The following is a 21,787-nucleotide window of genomic DNA, read 5'->3' on the forward strand; positions in this document are numbered from 1 at the left end:
ACTTGACCGTCCCTTCCTCTGCCCCTGGATCTCCGCGTAGCTCCTCGTTCTCTGCTATAGAGGCCTCTCCCTCCTGAGTCCCACACCCTGGGTGCTCTGGCAGTGTGGACTCCCAGCCTCCTTGGGCTTTGGCCTCCAGTGCCTGGCCGCCTACAGCCTCCTCCTCTCCACTTTCAGCCTCTGCCTTTTCCTCCTGGGTAGTCCTCTCCATGTCCATTGTCTGGCTTTCCCAGCCTTTGTCCTCAGGGACCTCAGCTTCTGCAGACCCCTCAGGTCTCGGTCGTTCCTCCAGCCTCCTTTCTGTAGCCTCCTTCCTCAGGCCTAGCCCTTTCCCCAGCTCTTCCTGACCCCCCAGTCTTTCCTCCGATGTCGGGGCCCCTCCCCTCAGCTCAGTGTCCTGGCCTTCAGTGACCTTGTGTTTAGGGCCACCCCAATTCACCCCCAGGGCCTCTTGGCTCCTCTGAGCCTCCGCACTCCCCTCCATAATAAACTCCTCCTCTGGCCTGACCTCTGGGGCTGCCTCCACATCAGCATGGCCTGGGGTCTCTTTGCGTGGGGCCAGCTCAGCCTTCCCGGCCTGCCCTTTCTCCTCCTGGGCCTCCTCTGTCTGCACCTCCTCCTCCTCCAGACTGGCCCTTATCTCTAAGTCTTGTCTCCCTTCTGCCTCCTTCCCATGCTGGCTGGCCTCGCCCTCAAAGCCCTTCCTGGCCTCCTCCTCTGACTCCTGACCTGCAGCCTCCTTCCCCGCTGTCTGGCTCCCAGCTGCCTCTCCTAATTCCTCAGTGCCCAGGCCCTGGGTCTGTTCAGGAAAAAACTTTGCTCCCGCCTCTCTCTTCTCATTAACCTCCTCTTCCTGCTCTCCTCTGGAGGCCTCCTCTAGGATCCAGACTCTCCCAGTAGCTTCTGGGATCCTTTCTCCTGGAACTGGCCCATATTCTGCCTCCCTGACTCCTGGGAGGTCAGCCTCCTCCCTGCCTGAGGCCTCCTCCGTCCCTGAAGAGGTTGTCCTGGCCTCTTCTCTGCCTGAGGCCGTCCAGGCCTCTTCTGTCCCTGAAGAGGTTATACTGTCCTCTTCTCTGTCTGCGGCTGTGCAGGCTTCCTCCTCCCTCAAGGTGGTCCAGTGCTCAAACTCTGCTCCTGGGCCCTGGGTATCAGGTGCCCTTCTGCTTCGGCCAACCCTCACCACTACGACCTCTTCTTCTTTCTTTCCATCCCCTCTGGCCCTGGGTTCCTCAGTTTCTGCAACTGCCTCCTTAACCACTTGCTCTGTCCCCCTGTCCTCTGCCACCTTCTGCACACCAGCCTTCCTCTCAGGCTCCCTGTGCCAGGTCCACTCTGACTCCGCCCCCCTGGCCAGCCCTAGCTCTGTTGTTGCCTTGACCTCTTCCTCCTTCTCCTCCTCTTCCTCCTCCTTTCTTTCCCAGGTTCTCTTCGCCTCCCTTCTGTTCTCTTCCAGCTCACCGGGCTCCTGCCTCTCCTGGGCTTGATTGATCCTGTCTTGCTGAGCCCCAGATTCTGCGGCACGCTTTTTCCCAGCCTCTGCAGGGACACTTGGCTCCTGGCCCCCGGCCTTGGCTGCCTCCCAGGCCCCAGTGTCCTGGCTATCTGCATGGTCCCCGAGGGAGCTGCCTTCTCTCCAACCCCAGGTCTGGTCGGCCGCTGAGCTTCCCTTCTGGCATCTTCCGGCCTCTCCAGGCCTGCTGGGCTCTCCAACCCCCTCGCCTTGGCCAACTCTAAGGCCCTCCAGGGCCTCCTGGGCTGCCTCCTCCACAGTCTTCCCTGGCCTTCCTGCAGCCACCTCCCTCAGTTCCTCGGCTGCCGGTGCCTCCCTGTCTACAGTGGGGACCTCATCTCCCATGAGGTAGGACACAAAGGTGCTCAAGGAATCCTAGAAGAAATGGGAGGTGGGGAGGTAAAGGTAATCCGGGGGAGGCCCAGCCCTTTCTCTGGGGACCCAGGGAAAGAAAGATGGGTTCTGGAGCCTGAGAGGAGGGGGAGAACAGGATCTGCAGAAGGAATAAGAAGGGGCTGAGGTGGGGGCGGGGTGTGCTTGTGGAAATGGGAGATTGAAATCCAGAAAAGATTGGGCAAGGCCCTAGGAAAGGAAGCCCAAGTCTGAGAAGAGGCTCAAAGACAGGAGCAAGGTAAAGGCACAGGGAACGGGGTGAAAGCCTCTGGCATCTCCTTGCCCCTCTCACCAGTGCCCCCCTCAAGGCCTGATGCAGCCCAGGGAGGTGTAGCCGGAGGAAGTCCATTCTGTCTGTTTCTGTGTGTCCAGAAAGATGACAATGACCGTCCCCACCCTCCAAGACAAGCTGGTCTTCCCCAGGACCTAAGACACTTCCTCTTCCCCTGTCTCTCTCAGCCGCTCCCCGCCCCAGGCCCTGCCCACCTCCCACCTCCCACCTCCCACCTCCCCCTTGTCTGCTGCAGTCTCCACCCTAGGTGGGGAAATGGGTACCGTCACCAGGGTACTCAAATGCACACTTGGAGCTTAAGGGCGATAGGGGAGGCCAGAAAGAAAGAAGTGGGAGCCGGAGACCTCAGAACAGCGGAGGGGAGGAGGGGACCTGTGGCAACTGCAGCCCAAGTGACTCAGGTCTTGTGTTCACACCTCAGCCATTTCCGTCCGTCTGAGGCCACAGGCACTCTGGGAGAGGAAGCTGGGGTTTCTAGTTCTTGTTTTGCCTGGGGACGAGGAGTAGGAGTGAGGAAGGGGCTGATACAAGCTCTGACTTCATATTTCCATGTTTTTACTGCTTCCCTAAAGGACTAAGGGGCTGGACGGTGGCTCCGGTGCCTATCCTGCCTATCCCGTCATCTATCGCTAATCTTGCAAACGACGACTTGGCTAAACTTTATGCCGTGGTTATTTGTGTCTACCTCCCACCCTCCTGTGAGTTCCTGGAGCACGGAGGCATTTTATGAAATGCCACTGAGTTTCTGGACACACAGAAACTGCGTAGGTAGTAGGACCCTATTTCTAATTGGTCTAGTGACCTGGGACGCACACCCTAAGGGGAGGCCTGGTAGTGGAAAAGAGCTGGTACAGCCAGGTACAGGCTGTTTGAAGCCATAGCAGAGTTTTTCAAAGGGGAAGAACATGATGAAGAGAAGTCAGGATTCTGCTTTCCCACCTAGAGGAAGGTAAGGGATTTATTTGGAACTGTGTGAAGTGACTTTCCCTTTGCTCCTCCCTAGCCCTGCTTTCCTATTAAGGCAATTGGGTGAGATCACAGAATTGGAATCTTGGGCCTTGTAGTTATCTGGTCTAACCACCCTCCTGGAGGCAGGAATCTTTCCATGGAGGCTGAGACAGGAGGATAGAAGACTTTCCAATGACTCCCTGACTCTATGATCTGTTTATTGTTAAATGGTCACCTTTAGGGCTAATGTTGATCATAACTTTTTACATTTTTTTATGCCTCTTTTCTTATCAAGGGTTGCAGAACTTCTCTGATGTTTTTGGTTCTAGAATAATTTGGGAAAGGGTATCTCTTAAGCCCTGGGTACTGCCAATAGATAATTCATGAAATCCCCATTGGTGGATATTATCTTTATTTTACTTGTAAGAACAACAGATAAGCATATAAGTGACCCGAGGCTGGTTGTCTTTGCGGGCCGACAGATCCAGTCTGAACAGGGTAAACAGGTAGGTAAGTGGTTAGTGGCCATATTTGTTTCTGGCGAGCAAGGGCGGCAGACGGGCTGAAGCCAGCCACGCCATGACTAGTGCTGGCATATTCTGGCACTGCCTTAGATACCGCTAACCGTGGCTCTGCTTCCTCCGCTCATCCGCCCCAGTTTAAAAACAGCGATCCCAGGGTTCTTCTGGCCTCTCTCTTTCTCACGCCTCGAAACTGAGAAGGCTGACAGCGAAGACAGAAAGACGATCCGGAAGTAAGGAGGACCTCCACGCACGTGATGGGGGAACCCGCGGCCGCGGTCACGTGACCCGCCAACCTGCGACTCGGTGCGGAACGCTCAGCTGCTCTTAAAGGTGAAGGCTCAGGGGCTTCTCTCTCTTTGGGGCTGGGGGCGTAGAGTCTTCCGGGTGGGGCGTGGGAGGGCGCGAGATGGAGCCCTGGTTCTCCTGATGGATCGCGGGGCGCGAGTCCAGCAGACAGCCCAGCTGGGACCGGCAATGGGGCGTTGATCCTTCTCACCTGTCGCAGACCCTCTTCTGCCCTGTCAGAGCCATCACTGAACACTCGCTGGCTTTGGACCCTTTGGGGGACCTGAACTTGATGCCATGGAAGGCCGTGCGGGCTCGCGGCGGCGCCTCTCGGATTCCGAGAGTGAGTGTTCTGGCCCTCCCTGCGGGAGCGCCCCTCTCCCCGAAAACCCTGTGAGGGGCTTGGAAGCGGCTGGAGGGGCGTGGTGCACCTGCGAGTGGGTGGGGGTCTTGCCCTCTTCTCTCCTCCCCAGGGGAGGACACCGCCCCTGAGCCCCAGGCCCCTCGGTTGGATCGTCGGTGTGCCCACTGGAAGAATGCGGTGGGCTTCTGGTGAGTGGCGTGAGAGTTCAGCAAAAGTTAAAATGTCACAGCAGGAAAAGGGGGTGGGGAGGGGGAGAGACGAGCTGCTAAAAGAAGCTGGATCCTGAGCATTTACCGAGTGAACTGGTCTGCCCGGAGCCTGCCTGTCAGTATTCCAGATTACACTCCTTTATTTACCATCTGCACCGGATCCTCATACCACCTGGAGGATTATTGGCTTCATGTTTTCCTCTAACCAACTTAGCCTCAACATATTAAAACACACATGCGCGCGCACACACATACACACACACATATGTGTATATATATATGTATAATTTTTTTTGCAGTACTGGGGATGAAACCCAGGGGCATTCTACCTCTCATCTACACCCCAGCCCTGTTTTTTATTCTTTATTTTGAAACAGGGTCTCACTGAGTTGCAAAGGGCCTCGTTAAGTAGCTGAGGCTGTCAGCAAATCATGATCCTCCGGTCTCCGCCTCCCGAATGCTGGGATCATTTTTTTAAAATATGTATATATAGCCGGGCATAGTGGTACACTCATGTAATCCCAGCATTTGGGAGGCTGAGACTGGAGGATCGTGGTTCATGGACAGCCTCAGCTACTTAGTGAGGTTCTCTGCAACACAGTGAGACCCTGTTTCAAAATAAAGAATAAAAAAGCCGGGCATGGTGGTGCACGCTTGTAATACCAGCATTTGGGAGGCTGAGACAGGAGGATCCAGGTTCACGGACAGCCTCAGCTACTTAGTGAGGCCCTTTGCAACTCACTGAGACCCTGTTTCAAAAAAAAAGATAAGAAATAGGGCTGGGGTGTAGCCTGAAGGTAGAATGCTCCTGGGTTCCATCCCCAGTGCCGCAAACAAAACAAAACAAAACAAAACAAAAAACACATGCTTGTAATCCCAATTTTCAGAAGGCTGAGACAGGAGGATCAGAGGTTCATGGACAGCCTCAGCAACTTAGTGAGGCCTTCTGCAATTTAGTGAGACCCTGTTTTAAAATAAAATAAGGCTGAGGGTGTAGCTCGGAGGTAGAATGCTCCTGGGTTCAATCCCCACCAATATTTTCTAATGCATGTTCAGATATATGTATCACTGCTAGACTGTTTTAAAAGTTCATCTACTTCCTAAAAGCATTCAGATATTAAGCCCTGGAAAGTCTTTTTAGTATTAGCTTTAACGTAGAGAGCTTAGATAGTGACACTGGGCTCAGTTTTTCCCCCATCACATAGCCCAGCTGTAGGAAATGAAAGCAAGTGAACAAGATCCTTCATGGGAGCCGGGCGTGGTGGTGCATGATTGTAATCCCAGTACTTGGGAGGCTGAGACAGGAGGATAGCTATTCATAGCCGGCCTCAGCTACTTAGTGAGGCCCTCAGCAACTTAATGAGACCCTATTTCAAAATAAAGAACAACAACAACAAAAATAGGGCCGGGGGTGTAAGTCAGAGGTAGAATGCCCCTAGGTTCCACACACACACACACACACACACACACACACACACACACACACACACACATTCTTCATGGGTCATAAGGGCTTTGGTATTATTTTGACCCTTACAGCACTCTGCAAAGGAAGTCAGGAGAGAAGTTTATATCTCCATTTCACACATGAGTAGATGGAGGCCACTGAAAAGGAAGTGGCCGTCTTGGGACATAAACCATCTTTTGGGTTTCAAGCCCCAGGGTATTTTTACTGTACCATAGTGTATCACTGAGTGAGAAATTTCCTGGGAACTGAATCACAAGATGCACAGAGGAGAGAGTGATTAAGGATAGCTTCCTGGGAGAGGTCTTGGAGCTTGGAAGTGAGCCCAAAGTCTGTGAGCCCAAAGCCTGTAGTGTGTGTGTGTGTGTGTGTGTGTGTGTGTGTGGTACTGGGGATTGAACCCAGGACATTCTACCTCCAAGCTACACCCCCAGCCCTATTTTTTTTTTTATTATTCTTTATCTTATTTTAGTTTAGTTTAAGGATGAAACCCAGGGGCATTTGACCTCCGAGCTACCCCCCTGCCCTATTTTTTATTCTTTATTTTGAAACAGGGTCTCACTAAGTTGCAGAGGGCCTCACTAAGAAGCTGAGGCTGTCCGCGAACCGCGATCCTCCGGTCTCAGCCTCCTGAATGCTGGGATTACAAGCGTGCGCCACCACGCCCGGCTATTCTTTATTTTTGAAACGGTCTTACTAAGTTGCGGAGAGCCTCACTAAGTAGCTGAGGCTGGCTGTGAACCTGCAATCCTCCTGTCTCAGCCTCCCAAGCGTGGGGATTACAAGCGTGCGCTGCCACACTCGGCTTCCCAAGCCGGTATTTGTAACCCCAGCACTGAAAGATGAGGTCTGGTGAAGGGCACAGGTAAAGGAGAGGTCTGCAAGGGCCATGGATGGATTGTGCGCCTGAGAAGTCGTGAAGCTCTGTCCTGCTCATTCCAGGATCCTGGGCCTTTGCAACAACTTCTCCTACGTGGTGATGCTCAGCGCTGCCCACGACATCCTCAGACAGGAGAGGACAGCTGGGAACCAGAGCCATGTGAGTGAGCCCCACTCTACCACCACCAGTCTATGGCAAGAAGGGGGTTCACCCCAGAGCACAGGCTCCCTTAAAACCTCAGAAAATGAAGTGGCCAGTGGGACGCACAAGAAACTAAAGCTCCTAGACTATCCGACACTCAGGACAGAAAGGGTCTTTAAGAGAATAATGAGGAGCCGGGGGCATGGTTGGCGCACACTTGTCATCCCAGCATTTGGGAGGTTGAAACTGGAGGATCGCAGTTCACAGACAGCCTCAGCTTCTTAGTGAGGCCCTCCACAACTTAGTGAGACCCTGTTTCAAAATAAAGAATAAAAATAGGGCAGGGGGGCTGGGCGTGGTGGTGCACGCTTGTAATCCCCGCACTTGGGAGGCAAAGACAGGAGGATCGCGCAGGTTCAAAGCCAGCCGCATGCACTGGCTTAGGAGACCCTGTTTCAAAAAAAAAAAATGTAAAAATAGGTCTGGGGGTGTAGCCCGGAGGTAGAAGGGCTTCCAGGAACCCCAGTACCACAAAAAAAAAAAAAAAGAAAAAAAAAGAAAGAAAAGAAAAAAATAGGGCAGGGGGTGTAGCTCAGAGGTTGAATGACCCCAGGTTCCATCCTCAGACCCGCAAATAAATTTTTAAAAAAGAATAATGGGTACCAGGTTGGCAGACAGAAGTGATTGGGAAGGACCATGGTCTATGACAGGATTTCTTTGCCTGGACCATACCGACATTGCAGCTGGACGGTTCTGTGTTGCGGGCCATCCTGTGAATTGTAGGATGTTTAGCAGCATCCCATGCCTCTACCCACTAGATGCCAGGAGCACCCCTGGCAGCCAAGAATGACTCGACATTGACACATGTTCCCTGGTGGGTAAAACTGCCTCCACTTGAGAACCCTTTGTGTGTAGTGAGCGGGAAAGTGGGTACACCTGTCCATGCAGAGCAGCAAATTTGCTCCAGGATCTGATTTTTTCAGAAAACCCAAATGTCTGTATGAAATCTCTTGACTGTGTTACCCAGGGTTTATTTATGGGGACATCTTTGGCCTGTGGGCTATTAGTTTGAGACTTCTATAGAACCCCCCACTCCTCCCATGGTCCTCATCGTGCACTTAGAGAAACTGAGGTCCTAAGAAGCCAGTGCTGGCCCAAAGCCATCCCTTAAGTTAGAGCAGAGCTGGAACTAGGCCTTGTCTCCCCTCCTTCCTCCCAGCTGAAAGACTTTGCTTTCTCCCATCAGGTAGACCCAAGCCCCATGCCCACCCCCCATAACAGCTCATCTCGGTTTGACTGCAATTCTGTCTCCACAGCTGTGAGTATCCATCTGTCCCCCTCAATCCAGGCCCCCTCCAAACCCTCACCCTTCCATCCAGATGGTCATGATTAGGTGTGCGTGACACATATCTGTAATCCCAGTACTTGGGAGGCTGAGACAGGAGGATCACAAGTTTGAGGCCTGTCTCAAAATAGAAAATCTCACAAAAGGGCTGGGTGTGTAGCTTGACAGAAGCCAGTTACAGGACCCTGCCCATGAATGGTGTATGTTAACCATCCCATCCGCACGGTAGTCCTATGAGCTGGGCACTGTCTGTAAACATCCGCCTTTTCCGTATGAGGGAACAGAAGCTCATGGATGTCAGTGGCTTGACACACGGTGAAGGAGCACCAGAGCTGGGACCGGAACCGGAGCCGTGTGACTCCAGAGCCTGTGTTTGTAGCAGGTCTCGCTGCTGGTTCCCGACTCCTCGGCCACTTGGTTGGGAGGGTCGCCCCTGGGGAGGCCTGGGGCCTGAGTCTGTCCTCCTGTTCCAGGCGGTGCTCTTGGCGGACATCCTCCCGACCCTCGTCATCAAATTGCTGGCTCCGCTGGGCCTTCATCTGTTGCCATACAGGTCTGGGTCGGGGAAGGGCAGGTGTGATGGGAGCGGGGCGGCCGGAGGCTGGGGAGCCCCGGGCGGAGGCTGACCTTCCACCTCCCTCCCTCTCACGGCAGCCCTCGGGTTCTCGTCAGTGGGGTTTGTTCCGCCGGCAGCTTCGTCTTGGTGGCCTTTTCTCGCTCGGTGGGCACCAGCCTGTGTGGTGAGTGCAGTTCTGGGACTGATGAGTGGGCCCAGTGGGAGCTCAACAGAGGGTTCGGGGGTGGTAGTCTCCCCAGCTTCCCAGAGGCTAGAAGTGATTCTGTGGTCCTCAGAAGCCTGCGAGCACTGCCATGAGCAGCAAGTGGGAGGCAAGGCCATTTGAAGGGGTCAGTGGAGCAGATGGGTGGAGTGATGGACACTGAACTGAGCAGAGTCTTTAAGACTCCGCCATGGGGCGGGTGGAAGAGGTATCGGGGTGAGCCCTCGCTCCTGGCCTGATAACTGGGTGGGTGGAGGTTCTGTTCTCTGTGAAAGGACACACAGAGGACGTGGTTGGTTGGCTCCTCTTCCCATCTGAACCCAGCCTGTCCAAGGGGTCTGTTTTCAGCCCCTCTGAGCTGATGCAGCCATGGTCACAGTCATACATCTTAGGGGACTGGGGCTGTTGGGGAAAGGTCACCTCTGTGCTTGTCCTCCTCCCAGGTGTGGTCTTGGCCAGCATCTCATCCGGTCTGGGAGAGGTCACCTTCCTCTCCCTCACTGCCTTCTACCCCAGGTGAGCTCGGGCAGGGAGTGAGGGCAGAGGCCAGCCCGCTGCTGGCTTCGGTCCTCCTGAGCGCCTGTGTTCTTCCTCAGGGCTGTGATCTCCTGGTGGTCCTCGGGCACCGGAGGAGCAGGGCTGCTGGGCGCACTGTCCTACTTGGGCCTCACCCAGGCTGGCCTCTCCCCGCAGCACACCCTGCTGTCCATGCTGGGGATCCCCGCCCTGCTGCTGGCCAGGTGAGCAGCCCTGGGCCGGAAGGAGGAGGGAGGGGAGAGGGAGAACGGTCATCATCCCAGTCTTTAGCCCCTGCCGCTTTGTTGCCGTGAATGTGACTGACAGCGACGGGCTGGGATCTGTGTCCTAGAGTTGCCACCTATTAGCTGTGCGGCACTGGAAACGTTCCCCGTCTCCCTGACCCTCGCTTTCCCCATACCAAGCGGCAGTAGCTCTCCTTGCCTTCTCACGAGGGGAGAGTGTGAACCATTCAGCGTAGTGTGCTTCCCAAGGGGAATGAAGTGGGCTCAGGGTACACTTTAGTTTCTTTTTTCTGTGTGCATTTGAAAATAATAATAACTATCATTATTATTTTGTATTTTGGTATTAAGGATTGAATTTGGGCATTCTACCTCCAAACTATACCCCTAGTCTTGTGTGTGTGTGTGGGGGGGGGGGTACTGGGGATGGAACCCAGGGGCATTGTACCTCCAAGCTACACCCCAGCCCTATTTTTTATTCCTTAGTTTGAAGCAGGGTCTCACTGAGTTGCAGAGGGCCTCGCTGAGTAGCTGGGGCTGTCCGCGAACCACGATCCTTTTGTCTCCACCTCCCGAATGCTGGGATTACAACTGTGCGCCACCACGCCTGGCCCCCAATTTTTATTCTTTATTTTGAAAAAGGGATCTCACTGAGTTGCAAAGGGCCTCACTAAGTAGCTGAGGCTATTCTTGAACTATGATCCTCTTGTCTCAGCCTCCCAGATGCTGGGATTACAAGCATGTACCACCACACCTGGCTTATTTTTTATTTTGAAACAGTCTCACTAAGTTGCAGAGGGCCTTACTAAGTAGCTGAGGCTGGCCTCAAACCTGTGATCCTCCTGTCTCAGTCTCCAAAGTACTGGGATTACAAGTCTGTGTCATCGCACCTGGCTGGAAACAATTTTAACTAGCCAATAGAGCCCATGACTTTTGCAGATTATGGTTTTATTTATTTATTTTTGTGTTGCTGGGGGTAGAACCCAGAGGCTTTCTACCTCTGGGCTATACTCCCAGACCTATTTTATATTTTATTTGGAAACAAGGTCTCACTAAGTTACTGAGAGCCTCACTAAGTAGCTGAGGCTGGCTTTGAACCTGCACGATCCTCCTGTCTCAGCCTCCCAAACGCAGGGATTACAAGCGTGCGCCACCACGCCCGGCCAGACTATGGTTTGAGACAAGGCCAGGGAGAAAAGGGGAATTCGAGGTAATGGAAAACATTAAATGAAAAATTACGTACAGGAGGAATATGGGTACAATGAATAAAATAAAGCTGAGCATAAGTGGCTAAACATTTGGGAAGTTGTGGCCAGTACAAAGTGAACATATAATAAGTGGTAATCAGAGAATAATTAGAACAGTAACAACAAGAAAACAACTGACCTGCTTGGTGCGAACCAACAGTCAAATGAGGTCCCAGTAGGGGAAGAAGAGAGAAATTTCAGCTGGAGAAGGAAGCATTTGTCCATAATTGAGACTCTCCAGCCCAGGATGGGGGACCCTAGAGGTAATAAGCTACCCATCTTCAGAAGCAATGAAATGTAATGGGAAGAAGTAACGCAGTGGCCTCTAGGGGGCGCTTCCAGGCTGGCGGGCTTATTGACTGTCTTCCTTCTGCTCCCCCAGCTATTTCTTCTTGCTCTCATCTCCTGAGATCCTGGACCCTGGAGGGGAGGACGAGGCAGACACCGCGGCTCGGCAGCCCCTGATCGGCACTGAGACCCCAGAGTTGAAGAAGTCAGGTAGGAGACACAGGCCCTCTGCAAGGTCCTGTCCTCTTTTTGGGTTTTAGTTTCTGCAGTGGACACAGTTGAGGGGGGACACAAGGAGGGTGTATCAGTTATGGTCAAAGCATGACCTATCCTGGAGCTGCTCAGGGAGAGCTGGCTGTGCCAGACATTCTGCACCCTGGGGGACAGTGGCATCCCAGATGAGGAAATGGGACACTCCATAAGCAAACCAATGAGTCAGGAAAAAAAAAGTTATTTTTACATGTTGATAAGTACTGGGAGGACAGAAAACGGTGATGTGACAGAAAAAAATACACCTGAGGAAAAGCAGGAAGGGATTCAGGGTTCTCTTTCCTTTTTCTTTTCTTTCTTTCTTTTTTTTTTTTTTTTTTTTTTTTGTGTGTGTGTGTGTGTGTGTGTGTGTGGTACTGGAATGGAACCCAGGGGCATTCTACCTTCAAGCAACACCCCCAGCCCTACTTTTTATTCTTTTATTTTGAAACAGGGTCTCACTGAGTTGCAAAGGGCCTCACTAAGTAGCTGAGGCTGTCTGCAAACCATGATCCTCCTGTCTCAGCCTCCCAAATGCTGGGATGACAAGCCTGTGCCACCACGCCCGGTCGTGGAGTCAGTGTTCTTAAGGTTCCACTTCAGAGGAGCCTTCCAGAGAAGGTGACCTTTGGGCTAAGATCTGAATGGCAGGAAGTCACCTGTGGGTGTCCGGGTGAACGGGTTCCAGGCACTGGGAACATCATATGTTTGGGCCCGGTGGTAGGAATGAGTGTAGATGTTCTAGAAACAGGGAAGAGCCACTGAGGCTGGGGCGGAGTGCACAGATGGGCGTCTGTTGGACGCACAGAGATATGAAGAGGTATCATCGCGTTACCTTTTTGTTTTTCGAGATGGTGGGTCTCTCTGTGTCGCCCAGGCTGGCCTCCAGCTCTTGAGCTCAAGTGATCCTCCTGCATAGCTGAACTACAGGCACACACTGCCCGGATCTAGCTGACTTTTTTTTTTCAGTACTGGATGGAACTCAGGGGCATTCTACTTCTGAGCTACACCCCCAGTCCTTTTTTTTTTTTTTTTTTTTGGTGGTACCGGGGTTTCTGTAAACCCTTCTACCTCCGGCTATACTCCCCAGACCTATTTTTATACCTTTTTTTATCTTGAAACAGGCTGGCTTTGAACCTGCGCCATCCTCCTGTCTCCGCCTCCCAAGCGAGGGAATTATAACCGTGCGCCACCACACCCAGCCCCAGTCCTATTTTTTTTTTTTTTTTTTTTTTTTTGGTGGTACTAGGGGTGGAACCCAGAGGCTTTCTACCTCTGAGCTATACTCTCAGACCTTTTTTAAAAAATTTTATTTGGAAACGGTCTCACTAAGTTGCTGAAAGCCTCACTAAGTACCTGAGGCTGGCTTCGAACCCGTGCGATCCTCCTGTCTCAGCCTCCAAAGCACGGGGATTACAAGAGTGCTCACCACGCCCGGCTGCCAGTCCTATTTTTTTATTCTTTATTTTGAAACAAGACCTCACTAAATGGCGAAGGGCCTCACTAAGTAGCAGAGGCTGTTTGAGAACCTTCAATCTTCTTGTCTCAGCCTCCCAAGTACTGGGATTACAAGGGCATGCCAACACACCTGACTTAACTTTGTTTTTTCTTTTTCTTCCTGTTTTTACAGTAGTTGGGATGGAACCCAGGGCCCTGCATAAACTAGTCAAATGCTCAACCTCTGAATTATACCAGCACCCTTTTTTTAAATCATAGTAAAAGCCGGGCGTGGTGGCGCACGCTTGTAATCCCCGCGCTTGGGAGGCAGAGACAGGAGGATCGCGCAGGTTCGAAGCCAGCCGCGCGCGCTGGCTTAGGAGACCCTGTTTCCAAATAAAAATGTAAAAATAGGTCTGGGAGTGTAGCCCGGAGGTAGAAGGGCTTCCAGGAACCCCAGTACCACCAAAAAATAAAAAAATAAAAAAAAATCATAGTAAAAATACATATAATATGCCAGATATGGTGGCACATGCTTGTAATCCCAGTACTTGGTAGGCTGAGACAGGAGGATCCAGATTTGTAGCCAGCCTCAGCTACTTAGTGAGGCCCTGTTTCAAAATAAAGAATAAAACTAGCTGGGTGTGGTGGCACATGCTTGTAATCCCAGCATTCGGGAGGCTGAGACAGGAGGATCTGGGTTCGCAACCACCCTCAGCTACTTAGTGAGGCCCTTTGCAACTCACTGAGACCCTGTTTCAAAATAAAGAATAAAAAAATAGGACTGGAGTGTAACTCAAAGGTAGAATGCCCCTGGGTTCCAACCCAGTACTGCAAAAAAAAAAAAAAAAAAAAAAAAAAAGAATAAAGCCAGTCGTGGTGATGCACACTTGTAATCCCAACATTTGGGAGGCTGAGACAGGAGGATCACAGTTCGCGAACAGCCTTAGCTACTACTTGGGCCCTTTGCAACTCAGTGAGACCCTGTTTCAAAATAAAGAATAAAGGCTGGGCATAGTGCGCACGCTTATAATCCCAGCACTTGGGAGGCTGAGATAGGAGGATTGCGCAGGTTCAAAGCCAGCCTCAGCTACTTAGTGAGGCTCTCAGCAATTTAGTGAGGCCCTGTTTCCAAATAAAATATAAAATAGGTCTGGGAGTATAGCCTGGAGGTAGAAAGCCCCTGGGTTCCATCCCAGTACCACAAAAAATAAAGAAAGAAAATAAAGAAAAAACTTGGGCTGGGGTGTAGCTCAGAGGTAGAATGCCCCTGGGTTCCATTTCCAGTACAGAAAGAGAAAGAAAGAAAGAAAGAAAGAAAGAAAGAAAGAAAGAAAGAAAGAGAGAGAAAAAATGAATCAGGGTAAGGGTGTATAATGCTCCTGGGTTCAATTCCCAGCACCACCCAAAAAAAAAAAAAATACATACATATAATATAAAACTGACCTTTTTTTGTGTATGTGATACTGGGGATTGAACTCAGGGGCATTCTACCTCTGACCTACACCTCCAGTCTATTCTTTCTTTCTTTCTTTATTTATTTATGTATATTATTATTATTATTATTATTATTATTATTATTATATTTTTGGTGGTACTGGGGGTGGAACCCAGGGGCTTTTCTACCTCCGGGCTATACTCACAGACCTATTTTATATTTTATTTGGAAACAGGGTCTCACTAAGTTGCTGAGAGCCTCACTAAGGAGCTGAGGCTAGCTTCAAACCTGTGCGATCCTCCTGTCTCGGCCTCCCAAGCGTGGGGATTACAAGCGTGCGCCACCACGCCTGGCTTATTCTTTATTTTTATTTTAGAACAAGGTCCTGCTAGGTTGATGAGTCTCGCTACTTGCTGAGGTTGTCCATGAACCTGCGATTCTCCTATCTCAGTCCTTTACTACGGTTAAAGGACTACCCAGCTGAAGTTGAAGTTGACCATCTTAACTACATTTTTTTTCTTTTGTACTGGGGATTAAACCCAAGGTATTCTACCTCTGAGCTATACCCCCACCCCCACCCCCTTTTTTTGTAGTGCTGAGAATTGAGCCCAGAGGCATTCTTCCACCAAGCTGCACTCCCATCCTTATATTCTATTGTTGCAGACTAATCTCAGTTGGGTCGTTATTGTCCGCTCCCGGTCAAATCCTCAGAAAGATGGGGCAAAAGGCAGGTGGAGTTCTGCAGAATCTTATGTGCAGCGATTCTTTCCCTTTAGGGACTAAATTTTCTTTAGGTCCCTAAATGACGACGCTTTGGAAAGAACCTGAGGTGGACAAAGGCTTCTTGAGCCAATGACACTTTATTACAAAGACCCCAAGAAATTTATACCCTTCACCAGTAAAGTTAAGAGAACAAGGGGGGTGGGTGTCTTTCAGCTGGCTGTTGGCCCTCGAAGAATTAACTCCTGTTCCTCTCCAAGGTCTTGCAGATAAGCAGTTCCAGGTGGCAGCCTCCCAGAATAGTCAAGGCTTGGGAGCTTCTCGGGGCATCTTCTTTAACTTTTCCTGGAACTTTTCCATCTTTTGGGCTCAGTTCATATAGCAAGTGTGGGGAAATGTGGTGATTCAGGTGGATGTGATGGAGTTTCTTCAGGTGTTGGCATCTTATCTTCTAAATCTGAAAGCTTAAGCATACTCACAACACAGTTTGGCAGACAAAATATCACAAACAACACCACAAGGTTCTTAGTTCTAATTGTCAGATGTATTTCCTTAACTGCTGAGCACTCTTCTTTAGACAACAAGCCTATTAAAAGCCTACTCATCTTTAATAATCCACTTCCCTGTCACAAACTGTCTGCAGCCTGCTTCTAACTTTCTAATTCCTTTCTTTCCCAGTTGGGACTTTCTTATGATAAGCTCTTCTTCATGCAAAAATGCTTTTCTTACTCTTACGGTATTTCCTTTCCTTCATACATATATATTTAGAACGTCTGTCCTTTATTTAGTCATATTCATTTCTAACTATGCGGTCAGTCAACAGTCTTTTTCTTTGGGTCTATTGTATTTGGGCAGCTAAGTTGTTTATCAACTAAATTGCTTTAAGGTCACACACAAGGTTTTTCTCTGTCTCTAGGCAGGATTTCAAGGGTAAACAGTTACTTTGAACTGAGCTACTTTGCCGGAGTTAATGGATAGTGATGAAGGTCGGAGGCCATTTGTGATTGCTGCAGCTGGGGTGCTTATCACAGTACCTGAATTCTGGCCAGTCTTTTCATTACTACTGAGCAAAGCCAAGGACGTTTAGACAAATTATTAGAGAATTTATTTCCACAGACTCAATTTCATTCATAGTTCTAATTTCACATCACTGGAGCAATTCGTATAGGGAGTTAAAAGAATACTAGAAGAATAATAGTTATGCAAGAATATCTAGAAGTGGAAAGATGCTTTTGACCAGCGAGCACACCTTCTCTCGGGGCTTATTTCTCACTTTGAGATTTTGCCTATTAACTGTGAAAATGCAGATGCCGAAAGAGCGTGGCTTTTGCTGGTATCTGCATTCTATTTTATTTATTTATTTATTTATTTATTTATTTATTTATTTGTTTTATTGGTGGTACTGGGGTCCCTGGAAACCCTTCTACCTCCGGGCTACACTCTCAGACCTATTTTTTTAGATATTTTTATTTGGAAACAGGGTTTCTTAAGCCAGTGTGGCTGGCCTCAAACCTGAGCAATCCTCCTGTCTCTGCCTCCCAAATATGGGAATTACAAGTGTGCGCCACCACGCCCGGCTTATTCTATTTTATTTTGAAACAGGGTCTTGTCAAGTTGTTGAGAGCCTCACTAAATTGCTGGGGCTGGCTTTGAACCTGTGATCCTCCTATTTCAGCCTCCCAAGTACTGGGATTATAGACTTGCACCATCATGCCTGGGCACCCCTAGTCCTTTTTATTTTTTGTTGGAAACAGGGTCTCGCTAGGTTGTTGAAAGTCTCATTAAGTTGCTGAGGCTGGTCTTGAACCACATGCTGAGATCACAACCGTGTGCCACCATGCCCGTTTTTTTTTAACCACTTTGAAGTGTACAATCTAGTGGCATTTAAGTGCGCTTCCCCTGCATCTGCTGGGTGCTTCTTGCATGCCAGGCTGAGTCTTCACCCATGCCTCTCTCCCTCCCCACACAGGCTCTGGCTGGAACCTCTCCCTCCGGGAACGGTGGACTGTGTTCAAGGTTTGGAAAGCAGCTGCGGATGTGCCCCACGAGTGGTGGCTGCCTCCTCCGGCTTCCCATTGACATCCTCTGCCTCTTCCAGGGCCTGCTGGGCTACATTGTCCCTTTGGTGCTGGTCTACTTCGCCGAGTATTTCATCAACCAAGGCCTTGTGAGTATGGGGTGCTGGGCGACCTGCAGACGTGGTGATTGGGCCAGGGCCCCACACATTCCCGCCCACCTCTCCTCCCTGATCTTTGCTACAGTTTGAACTCCTGTTTTTCTGGAACACATCCCTGAGTCACGCCGAGCAGTACCGCTGGTAAGAGAGTAAGGGAAGGTGGCGGTGGGCCGGGAGGGCCCCTTGATGATGGGCACCTGGGGTGACAAGGGCCGCCCTGCCCAGTAGGCACCCAGAGGAGCTCCCTCCGTCTCCCTCCCCCTAGGTACCAGATGCTGTACCAGGCTGGCGTCTTCGCCTCCCGCTCCTCTCTCCGCTGTTTTCACATCCGCTTCACCTGGGCCCTGGCCCTGCTGCAGGTACCGGATTCCTGCCCCCCACTTGACTCCCACCCGGCTCCCTGCGTCCCCAGGCCCCGCCGTCGCCCTTCCTCGGCAGGAAGTAGTTATTGTACATTCGTATTTCTTTCTTTTGTGTGTGTGTGGTGCTAGGGATGGGATCCGGGAACATTCTATCTCTAAGCGACACCCCCACCCTATTTTTTATTCTTTTTTTTTTGTGTGTGTGTGGTACTGGGGTTCCTGGAAACCCTTTTACCTCTGGCCTACACTCCCAGGCACCTATTTTTTATATTTTTATTTGGAAACAGGGTCTCTTATGCCAGCAAGGCTGGCTTCGAACCTGCATGATCGTCCTGTCTCTGCCTCCCAAGAATGGGGATCACAAGCGTGCGCCACCATGCCCATATATTCTTTATTTTTTGAAACAGGGTCTCAGCCAAGTGTGGTGGTGCACACTTGTAATCCCAGCATTTGGGAGGCTGAGACCAGAGGATCGCGGTTTGTGGACAGCCTCAGCTTCTTAGTGAGGCCCTCTGCAACTCAGTGAGACCCTGTTTCAAAATAAAGAATAAAAAATTGGACAGGGGGTGTAGCTCAGAGGTCAATGCCTCTGGGTTCCATCTCAGGGTCTCACTGAGTTGCAAAGGGCCTAAGTAGCTAAAGCTGGGTACAATACTCCTGTCTCAGCCTCCCAAATGCTGGGATTACAAGTATGCGCCACCACGTCCGGCTTGTATTTCTTTTTTATTTTCCTGGTATGGGGATTGAACCTAGAGGCATTCTACCTCTGAGGTATACTCCCAGCCCTATTTTATTTTTTATTTTGAAACTGGGTCTCTTGCTTATATGCTGAAGGTCTGCTAAGTTACTGAGACTGACCTCAAAACTCTGATCCTCCTGTCTTGGTGTCCAAGTACTAAAATCACAGGCGTGGCTTGGTTGTACACTAGCATTTCTAAGTGTGGGAACCAAAGGTCAGCAGGGCAAAACGGTGCACACCTGTAATCCCAGTACTTAGGAGACTGAAACAGAAGGATCGCAGGTTTGAGGACAGCCTCAGCAAGGAGAGAGACTCTCAACCTAGCGAGACCCTGTTTCCAAATAAGAAATAAAATCAGGCTAAGGAGCCGAAATAAAACCAGGCTAAGGAGCCTGCTTGGCTCCTTACAAGCTAAGGCGCACGCTTGTAATCCCTGCGCTTGGGAGGCAGAGACAGGAGGATCACGCAGGTTCAAAGCCAGCCTTGCTGGCTTAAGAGACCCTGTTTCCACATAAAAAAGTATAAAAATAGGTCTGGGAGTGTAACCCGTGGGAGTGTAGCCAGAGGTAGAAGGGCTTCCAGGAACCCCAGTACCACCAAAAAAAAAAAAAAAAAAAAAAATCAGGCTAAGGATGTAGCTCAAAGGTAGAATGCTCTGGGTTCAATCCCTAGTACCACAAAAAAACTAAAAATAAAAGGTCAGCAGGGATGAGTGTAAAATGTGTGGCCTCCGGAGCCAAGCAGACCAGCTTGCAAATTCCAGCTTTGTACTGCGCGGTTCTGTGACTCGGGGCAGGTCTCCGGAATTCCTAGAGTCTCAATTCCTCATCTTTAAGTCAGATGCTGGGGACTGCGGGTATAGCTCTGTAGGAGAGCACTTGCCTAGCATGAGCAAGCCCTTAGTTCAATCTCCAGCACCACAATAAGTAAATAAAATAAAGTAGATGTGAGGCAATGTGTATTTCTCAGGGTACGCCACACCCGGCCAGCCTTTTTTTTTGAAACAGGGTCTTGCTGCCAGGTGTGGTGGTGCACACCTGTAATCCTAGTACTTAGGAGGCTGAGACAGAAGAATTGCAAGTAGTGAGACTCTCATCAACTTACCAAGGCCCTGTTTTAGAATAAAAATAAAAATAGGATGGGGGTGTGTGGCTCTGAGGTAAAATGCCTCTGGGTTCAATCCCCAGTACCACACACACACACACACACACACACACACACACACACACACAAATGTAAAATGTTTCTGGATGCTTAATCATTGAAGCAAGTACAGTGTATTCAAGGGGATACTTACTTCATTAAACAGTTGCTGATGAGCAAATTTGGCTACCCGTGGCAAGCCGCTCTACAGTTTTTGATGAACAAACACCACGTTTTCTACAGCAGTCTAACAAAAGGCATTTCACAGGACCTGCAGCATTGTGTCCAGGTTACAAGTCAGCAGCCCTTGAGGGCAACTGTTAAACCTTTAACTAGGAGCCGGGCGTGTCATGCAGGCTTGTCATCCCAGCATTCAGGAGGCTGAGACAGCCTCAGCTACTGAGTGAGGCCCTCTGCAACTCAGTGAGACACTGTTTCAAAATAAAGAATAAAAATTAGGGCTTGGGGTGTAGCTTGGAGGTAGAATGCCCCTAGGTTCTATCCCCAATACCACCAAAAAAAAAAAAAAAAACCCCAAAACACTTCAACTACCGGCTGAGCAGTCCTACTCTGAAAATCTGAATCTTAGTATGCTCCCAAATCTGCCACTTTTCCACATTGATATGACAATACAGATTGAAAGTTCCACATCATGAAATTTTGTTTCATGCACAAAATTATTAAAAATATTATATAAAATTACCTTTAGGCCAGGCGTGGTGGTGCATGCCTGTAATCCCAGTACTTGGAAGGCTGAGACAGGATTGCAGGTTCAAGACTACAAACCCAACACTTTTTTTTTTTTTAATTTTGAGACAGGGTCTTGCTAAATTGCTAAGGCTGGCCTCGAACCTGAGAACTTCCTGTCTCAGCCTTCCAAGTACCGGGATTACAGATGTGTGCCACTACAGCACTCTTTAACATTTGGGGCCAGATAATTCTTTGCTGCCGGGGCTGCCCTGTACCTTGTAGGGTGTTTAGCAGCACCTGTGGCCTCTACCCACTAGATGCCCTACTTGTGACGAACAAGAATGGCTGTAGATGTTGGCAGTTGTCTTCTGGGCCACTGGTCTCAGTCTGGTAAATGGGGGGAGAGGCACACTCTGTTCGGGGAGCCCTTAGAAGGTCACAGAAGTGAGAGCCACTCTGATCCAGGCTGAGGTCCCAAGTGAAGGCAGGTGGAATAGCATTCCAGATGGAAAAAGTGGTTGGAGCAGAGGAGGGAAGGAATGCATCTATGAGTGTCTAGGGTACGAGAAGGCCTGCTTCAGGGCTCAGACACTCACAGGCCTGGCTGGTGCTGGGCTTTTCTCCAGGTGGATCAGCTCTTTCCTTCCCTGCTATCTCCCAGGACCAGGGGCCCCTGCAGGAGGTGGCCAGCTTCCCTTCCCATCCTGCCCTGCTCCCAGGCTCAGCCTTCCCTCTCCCTGTACCCACAGTGCCTCAACCTGGCCTTCCTGCTGACGGACGTATTTTTGGCCTTCCTGCCAAGCATCTACCTCGTCTTCCTGATCATTCTGTATGAGGGGCTCCTGGGCGGTGCGGCCTACGTGAACACCTTCCACAACATTGCTCTGGAGGTCAGCACCAGCCAGCCAGGGATGGGGGGGCCTCCTGGGGCGGGGAGCCCAGCCTCTAGGCCTGAATCCTCATCCCTGCTCTGTCTTCTTAGACCAGCGACGAGCACCGAGAATTTGCCATGGCAGCCGCCTGTATCTCGGACACCCTGGGGATCTCCCTGTCGGGAGTCCTGGCCTTACCTCTGCATGACTTCCTCTGCAGTCTTCCCTGACACTCTGGCTGTTGGACAAACTGACCTGTGGGCAGACAGGCTGACACCCAACCCCGCCCCAGCCCATCCACAAGTTCACTTCTGGCCGCCTTCCTGCCAGGCTGGGAAGGAGGCAGTGCTAAGGCCCTGTTCCTCTTGACCATGGGCAGCTCTTGTTTCCCATTCCCAAGCTAACCTCTGGGGGCTATTCTTGGCATTATGCCCTCTGAATAAATACTTATTTTATTAATTGACTTCTTGTGCCATTTTTTTTTTTTTTCGGTACCTGCGTGATCCTCCTGTCTTAGCCTCCCAAGTATT

At 50.5% G+C, this 21,787-nt stretch overlaps 2 protein-coding genes across 5 annotated transcripts in view; one reads left to right on the forward strand and one right to left on the reverse strand.

The window, feature by feature from the left end:
* APOBR (apolipoprotein B receptor) overlaps positions 1-2,255 on the reverse strand; it is a gene marked incomplete at both ends in the record, with an annotated part of 4,684 nt that extends 2,429 nt beyond the window's left edge. Inside the window, 2 exons of the mRNA XM_080703911.1 lie at positions 3-1,888; positions 2,199-2,255. Coding sequence (XP_080560037.1) covers positions 3-1,888; positions 2,199-2,255 — 1,943 coding nt within the window. The remainder of the gene's footprint in view (positions 1-2; positions 1,889-2,198) is intronic.
* A 1,983-nt stretch (positions 2,256-4,238) lies between these two features.
* On the forward strand, positions 4,239-21,487 carry CLN3 (CLN3 lysosomal/endosomal transmembrane protein, battenin; the record flags this gene model as incomplete). Of its 4 annotated transcripts, none has more annotated exons than XM_080703247.1 (15): positions 4,239-4,302; positions 4,429-4,507; positions 6,936-7,032; positions 8,261-8,332; positions 8,833-8,912; positions 9,014-9,099; positions 9,582-9,654; positions 9,735-9,878; positions 11,526-11,641; positions 17,245-17,291; positions 17,374-17,442; positions 17,537-17,592; positions 17,717-17,810; positions 21,135-21,275; positions 21,368-21,487. In XM_080703247.1, 15 exons carry the CDS (start codon positions 4,248-4,250, stop codon positions 21,485-21,487), a joined length of 1,329 nt encoding a protein of 442 aa, XP_080559373.1. The 4 variants fall into 4 exon arrangements, with proteins under 4 accessions (XP_080559373.1, XP_080559374.1, XP_080559372.1 ...); XM_080703248.1 differs by having other exon boundaries at positions 4,247-4,298; XM_080703246.1 differs by lacking the exon at positions 8,261-8,332 and having other exon boundaries at positions 4,253-4,298.
* Between the last annotated feature and the right edge of the window lie 300 nt (positions 21,488-21,787).

The sequence above is a fragment of the Muscardinus avellanarius genome, assembly GCF_963383645.1.
Source record: "Muscardinus avellanarius genome assembly, chromosome: 10".
In the NCBI taxonomy this organism is placed as follows: domain Eukaryota; kingdom Metazoa; phylum Chordata; class Mammalia; order Rodentia; family Gliridae; genus Muscardinus; species Muscardinus avellanarius.